General features: G+C 50.5%; 1 protein-coding gene across 1 annotated transcript; it reads left to right on the top strand.

The window, feature by feature from the left end:
• The first annotated feature begins 4156 nt into the window (after nucleotides 1-4156).
• C2CD4B (C2 calcium dependent domain containing 4B) lies at nucleotides 4157-6054 on the top strand. Its single transcript, XM_039469113.2, has 2 exons — nucleotides 4157-4281; nucleotides 4483-6054. The coding sequence occupies exon 2, from the start codon at nucleotides 4523-4525 to the stop codon at nucleotides 5672-5674; it is 1152 nt and encodes a 383-aa protein (XP_039325047.1). The 5' UTR covers nucleotides 4157-4281; nucleotides 4483-4522; the 3' UTR covers nucleotides 5675-6054.
• The last annotated feature ends 520 nt before the right edge of the window (nucleotides 6055-6574 follow it).

The raw sequence follows: 6574 nt of genomic DNA, 5'->3' as shown, positions 1-6574 counted from the left end.
GACCAACATGGTGAAACCCCATCTCTACTAAAGATACAAAAATTAGCAGGGCGTGGTGGCACGCGCCTGTAGTCCCAGCTACTCAGGAGACTAAGGCGGAAGGATCACTTGAACCTGGGAGGCGGAGGTTGCAGTGAGCTGAGACTGCGCCACTGCACTCCAGCCTGGCAACAGAGCAAGACTCCATCTCAGAAAAAAGAAAAAAAAAAGAAAGAAATGGGATACTGCTACATAAAAAAATATATAGAGGTTATCTTAGTTTTCTGTTGCTTACAAAAGAATACCCCAAATTGGGTAATATATATATATATATATATATATACACGAACATATTTCTTACAGTTAAGGAGGCTAAGAGAGGCCCAGGGTTGAGGGGCTGCATCTAGTGAGGGCCTTCTTACTGTGGCCCAGGGTATCATATAGCAAACTTTCTAAGTGTGCTAGCTCAGATCTCTCTCCCTTTCTTCATAGAGCCATTATCCTACTCTATGATAGCCCATTAGTCCATGAATGGATCAATTCCTTCACGTGGTCAGAACCCTTACAATCCAATCACCTCTTAAAAGGCCTAACCTCTCAATACTGTCACACTGGGAATGAAATTTCAACATGAGTTTTGCAAGGGACGAAGAATCAAACCACAGCAGAGCTAGAGCAGAAAAGCTGCATCTTTTCCCTCTTAGCATGTGTTGGAATTGGCTTTTTAAAATTAGTATGTGTGACTTCAAATTTTTAATCAGTTGAAGATTATACCAGAGCATGCATGAATTCTGGTGGTTTGACTATTCTGATAGGGGTAGACCCTGAGCTTGTTTTCAACCCTGTTTTTTTTTTTTTTTTTTTTTTTTTTTTTTTTTTTTTTTTTTTAATACTAAGACAAATAGCTTTGTTTGAAATAGATCATTATATCTCTTTAGTATTCCAGTTAAAGAAAAAAAACAAGAGCTGGGCAAAATTTTAAAGTTAACTTAGTATATAGTTATGAGGAAGGAGACCCAGGCATCTGGGACTGTACCGAGATCCCAGGCCTGTGATCTGAGAAAAAGTGGGTGGGGAGGTGGATAGGTGCTGCCCAGCTTCAGCGGTCTTATAGGTGGGCATTTCTTGTGGTGCCCTTCATGCTGTGCTGGCCTGGGACCCTCACTGCCACTCTTAGTACTGACACATTTGGTGTGCAGCCTCTCCATGAAGCCACCCGTGTCCTCTTTGTTACGGAGTGGGAAAATGAGTATAACCTATTTCCTCTCTTGAAATTCCAGTCTTATTCAGCAATTTCCTTATTTATGATGAGGGGATTTTATTTCTTAAGCAGCAGCTGTTGGCTGTGAGCCAATGTGGAGCAACCTCAGGAAGGTGACAACCCTAACTGAGCTGGCTACTTTTCTGTTTCCTCAGGGGAGGAAACGATGTTAATATTCTCATCCCAGACACAGAGGTAGGGAAGTGCCCTCTGGTTCCTGTGCTGGGGATAGATGGCTTAATTTTTCTGAGGACTCCTTTTTTCCTTGTTTAGCTCCTGAAGTTGCCCCTGTCCACCCTAGAGTTGGGTGGGAAAGCCATTGCCGAAAGATGGATCAGAGAAGATGTGACTGAGCCATTTTTATGGGTTGAATTGTGTCTCCCCAAAAGACATGCTGAAGACATAATCCTCAGTGCCACAAGATGTGATGTTACTGGAAGACGGGGTCTTTGCAGAGGTTATGAGTTAAGATGAGGTCATACTGAAGTAGGGTGGGCCTTTGATCCAGTATCACTTATGTCCTTACGGGATCCAGAGATGCAGACACAGGAGGGGAGAACACAGCGTGCCGGCAGAGTTTGCAATCCTGCAGCTGCAAGCCAGGAAAGGCCAAGGATTGCCAGCAAACCACCAGAAGCTAGGAAGAGGAGAGGAAGGATGCTCCCCTACAGGCTTCAAGTGGGGCATGGCCCTGCCAACACCTTCATTTCGGACTTGTGGCTCCATAGTTGTGAGACCATAAAGATCTGTTATTGGAAGCTGCTCGGTTTGTGGTATTCTGCTGCAGAAGCCCTAGGGAATGAATACGGCCATTATCACAAAACCTTTAACTAGTGAAACCAGAAACAGCGTGTTCTGTCTTTTCGTTCAGAAATTGACCCAGGCACTATTCCCAAGTAGCTAAACTTCTAACTGCTTAGGCAGACTGTTTGTCTAACTGCTTAGGCAGACTGTTTTGTAAAGGGTGATACAAATCACACAGTGTCTGATACACAGTAAATTCAGTGAACTGGAGGAAGGATGGAAGAAAAGAAGACAGAAGGAAATGAATTAGAAGAAATTAGCCAAAATGCTAGGACTTGGCTGGGTGTGATGGCTCATGCCTGTAATCCCAGCACTTTGGGAGGATAAGGCAGGTGGATCACAAAGTCAGGAGTTCAAGACCAGCCGGGCCAAGATGGTGAAACCCCATCTCTATTAAAAAAAAAAAAAATTAGTTGGGCGTGGTGCTGGGCGCCTGTAATCCCAGTTACTTGGGAGGCTGAGGCAGAGAACTGCTTGAACCCAGGAGGCAAAGGTTGCAGTGAGCCAAGATCACACCACTGCACTCCAGCCTTGGCAACAGAGTGAGACTGTCTCAAAAACAACAACAAGAAGAACAAAGCTAGGAGTCAGGCTATGTAGGCTATGATCATAGCTTGAATGACGCCAGACAAGTCTCTCAGTTTTTCATATGGGAAACAGAAACAATGTTTTCCTTATTGGTTTTTTGTGAGAAAGAAATCAAATTACATATGTGGTTGAAAGCATCTGACAGTCATGAGACCTGCAGATCAGTATCAATTTAATACAACTCATCAAATATTTACTAAGCCCTTACTATCTGCTTGGCATTGTATCTTGGGTGCTAGAATTACACAGGAGATGAATAAGACAGGCAGGCTTATACCCTGAATAAGGCAACTGAGATGGAGGCAGTCTCAGTTCTGGATCTTCGGACTTTTATTTTTCATATATTCATAATAGACTCCTGAAATCCCTCTCTGGTTGAGCTGCCCCAGTCCTTGCCCACTGAAAACCCACAAGTCTATGAGGGGAGATAAAACTGTAAACCAAAAATTCCAAAGCAGCATGTGAACTGCAACAATGGTGGCCCCAAGAAAATGTAGGAAGGAAATGAGCAGGGGCTGAGGAACTGGAGCAGGGGAGTTGGGTGAAGCCACCTGAAAGGGATGATGTGTGGGCTGAATTACAGAAAATAAGCAGGAGTTCTTATATAAAGAAAAAGCAGAGAAAAAGCATTTCAGATCACAGGAAGCATGACCTGCAAAGCCACAGAAACAGGAAATTGCTAGCTCCAGCTTCTACCATTAACTGGCTCTTTTTAACCTTTCTGGAATTTCCTCAGGTCCCTCTGGGATTTCAGTCTTCTCATCTCAGAAAATGAAGGTCAGGGGTGGAAAGAAGGAATCCAGATTTCTGGAAGATGCTCTCTAACTGGATACCTCCATGCTAGAGCAAAAAGAAAAAGGGTAGCTTTAAAAACATCAAGTGTTATTTTAGGGCACGAGCCAGAAGCCCCATGTTTTGTGACTATCAAGATGACAGGCAGAGCCAGCAGCCATTCAGAAGTTCTCTCCACTTGATCTTAGCCAAAAGGCCGAGAAGCGATCCGAAATTTTCTCAAAGATTCATTTACCCATTTCACCAATACTTAGGGCATGGACTGAGCCAGGGCCTATGCTATTAAAAAAACCACAGTATATGAATACTTGGAAACCATATTGGTCTGCACATTGCGAGTGCGTGGGGACAGGAAAACAGAAGCTCCCAGGACGTGCAGGTCACATGCAGGGTGAGTGACGGTTTATCTACTAGCCAAATTAACTTCCTGTTTCCTCATCCTGCTTCACCTTCTCCAAGAAGCCGTAAACATTTTCAGCAGTCAATTTTTCCTTGGCAGGACGACAGGGCACCCTCTCTTCACCTGCAGCCTTTCCCAGGCCTTGTCTAAGGCTCCACGCACTCACTGCATATGCAGGTCAGAGCTGACCAAGAGGTTCCCGCTCCCGCGACAGCTTCGCGCAAACCTGAGCGCCCAGTGCAGAGTCCCCGGCGTCGTGGGAGAGGGTGGCGGGAAGGCGGGCTGTGCAGCGCCTCTGGGATTGGGCCGCGGCGGGTGGGCGGGACTCAGCCTATGGCATAAGAGGGGAGCGCCACTCTCCCGGCCGCAGTACTGAAGCTGGTGCCCCAGCAGCGGGCTAGGAGCTATTGGCACTGAGCTTGCAAAAAGATCCGGGAACACTGAAGAAGAGAGAAAGGTCTGATTTCTACTTACTCGTTTATTTAGTACCAAAGAACAGAAGCGGGGCTGATTTGTGGGTGCCGGGGAGCAAGGCTGGAACTACTCCAGGGTCTTAAACACGTCGGGACCTTAACAGGGTCCAGAGGAGGGATCCAGCCGCGTCGAGAGGTTCCAGCAGCTCCAGGTGCCCAAACTCAGCAGCTTCTCTCCCCCGCAGGCGCACTTCTTCCCGCCACTCCCAGTCCCAGCCTCCAAGGATGCGGCTCCTCGAGAAACTCTGCTCCTCGGCCGCAGGCAGCTCGGCGCCGGAGCCCGCCTTCGCCAGAGTGCTCACGCCGCATCGCATCCCCGAATTCTGCATTCCGCCGCGGCTACCGCCGCCTTGCGCGCTCGACTCTGCGCCCCGGGCCGCGGTCCTGCCCAGGCGCTGCGCCGCCGAACCCGACCTGTGGCCTCGCGCGGCAGATGAGGTCGCCAGACACACGGACTGGGACCCCTCCTCGCAGGCTGCGCTGTCGCTCCCGCATCTGCCGCGTGTGCGCACCGCCTACGGCTTCTGCGCGCTGCTGGAGAGCCCGCACACGCGCCGCAAGGAGTCGCTCCTGCTCGGGGGCCCGCCCGCGCCCCGGCCCCGGGCCCACACCTACGGCGGCGGCGGCGGCGGCGGCCCGGACGCCCCCCTGGGGACACTGCGAGGCCAGCGAGCTCCGCTGCCGGCCACTCCGGCGGCCCCCGGTGGTCCCCGCCCGCCCCAGGACGCTCTTGCCCCGCGGCTCCGCGGCTGCCGCCTCCTGCGCGCCCCCAACGGGCTGCTGAGCCGCGCGCTGCGGGCTGGAAGGAGTCGCCGCCGGGCCCGCGCCCGCTCCGTCTCCAGCGGGAACGAGGCTGAGGAGCGCCGCGCAGGCTCCCAGTCCCCGGCCCGGGCCCCCTCCGCGAGCCCCCCGTCGGCCCGGGCCGCGCTTCCCGAGCGCCTAGAGGCCGAGGGCACCGTGGCTCTGGGCCGCGCCGGCCACGCCCTGCGCCTGGCCGCCGAGTACTGTCCGGGAACCGGGCGCCTCCGCCTCCGGCTGCTCCGCGCCGAGGGCCTGGCCGGAGGCACCCCTGTGCCCCGCGCGCTCCGCTGCCGCCTCAGCCTCGTGCTACGGCCGCCGGGCACCGCGCGCCGGCAATGCAGCGCCGTCGTGGGGCGCAGCCGCAAGGCCGCCCTGGACCAGGACTTCTGCTTCGACGGCCTCTCGGAGGACGAGGTGCGCAGCCTGGCGGTTCGCGTCAAGGCTCGCAACGAGCGCCGCGGCTGGGAGCGGGGCCGCCTGCTGGGCCAGGGCGAGCTGCCGCTGGGCGCCCTCCTGCTGCCCTGTGGGCCCGGCCTTCCCCCTGGCGCTCCCGACACTGACAGCCGCCTTGAATAAAATAAACGTTATTTATTTTTCTATTTATGATATTGCTTTATTGACGTTTTAGTTTCTCACTGTACACATTTGTCATCCTTTATTGGTGGAGAAGAAAAAGAAGGTTCCTGCTCTATTCACAGGACTCCCACTCTTCTTTTCAGATCATTTTTGCATTCCAAGGAAAAAGGGGTTGGCGTGGGACTGGGAGAGAAAAGAAGTACACCCATCTGCATTGTTTTTCATTCCTCTGGCTTTCTATTAATGTTAACCTTCCCCCCCCCCCAAATAAAACAAGTTATTCAGAGTCATGCCTAACGCTACGATTCATATTCACAGCTTTACATATCGATGCGGCGGCATAGGTAATATCCTCATTTGTGTGTGCACAGTGAGGTCTGATGTGCACATAGGGTATTACCTATGTGTCTTTCACATCTTCTAGTATAAGGATGGATACCTTTGTGGGAAGAAAATTCCTTTCATTGTAGAAAGAGCTTTCTTAACGAAGTGATTTTTTCAAAAATTGCTGAAGAAAAAGCAAGGGAAATGGAGGACCTTCCAATAGATGGTTATGTAGGGAATGGCTTTTCCTGGCGTCTCTCTCTTCCTTACCTAGGAGCTCTTATTTCAGAAAAGAAATCTTTCCTGCCTCTGTAAACAAGGTGGTATTTTTTTGTGGCATTAGTCTCACCTAACTGTGTATCTAATTACACAGTAATTAGCTTTGCAGTAGGATTTCCTAGATTAACTAGAAAGTAAATTGTCAGTTTCTTGAACACTGGGTTCTAGAGAGTGTTTTTTTTTTTTTTAAATCCAATTGATTTTCATTTGTTAATTCAACAAATATATCTGAATCCACTGGAAACTGACTATGCCCAAGAGAATTTTCCCTGGGCTGCAGGAATCCACCTTACAGAG

The sequence above is a fragment of the Saimiri boliviensis genome, chromosome 2 (assembly GCF_048565385.1).
Source record: "Saimiri boliviensis isolate mSaiBol1 chromosome 2, mSaiBol1.pri, whole genome shotgun sequence".
Lineage (NCBI taxonomy): Eukaryota > Metazoa > Chordata > Mammalia > Primates > Cebidae > Saimiri > Saimiri boliviensis.
The sequence above is the reverse complement of the archived record's forward strand: the minus strand, read 5'-3'. Positions and strand labels throughout refer to the sequence as shown.

Coding starts and splice junctions, on each gene's coding strand:
- C2CD4B (XM_039469113.2), top strand. CDS start 4,523: ATGCGGCTCCTCGAGAAACTCTGCTCCTCGGCCGCAGGCAGCTCGGCG.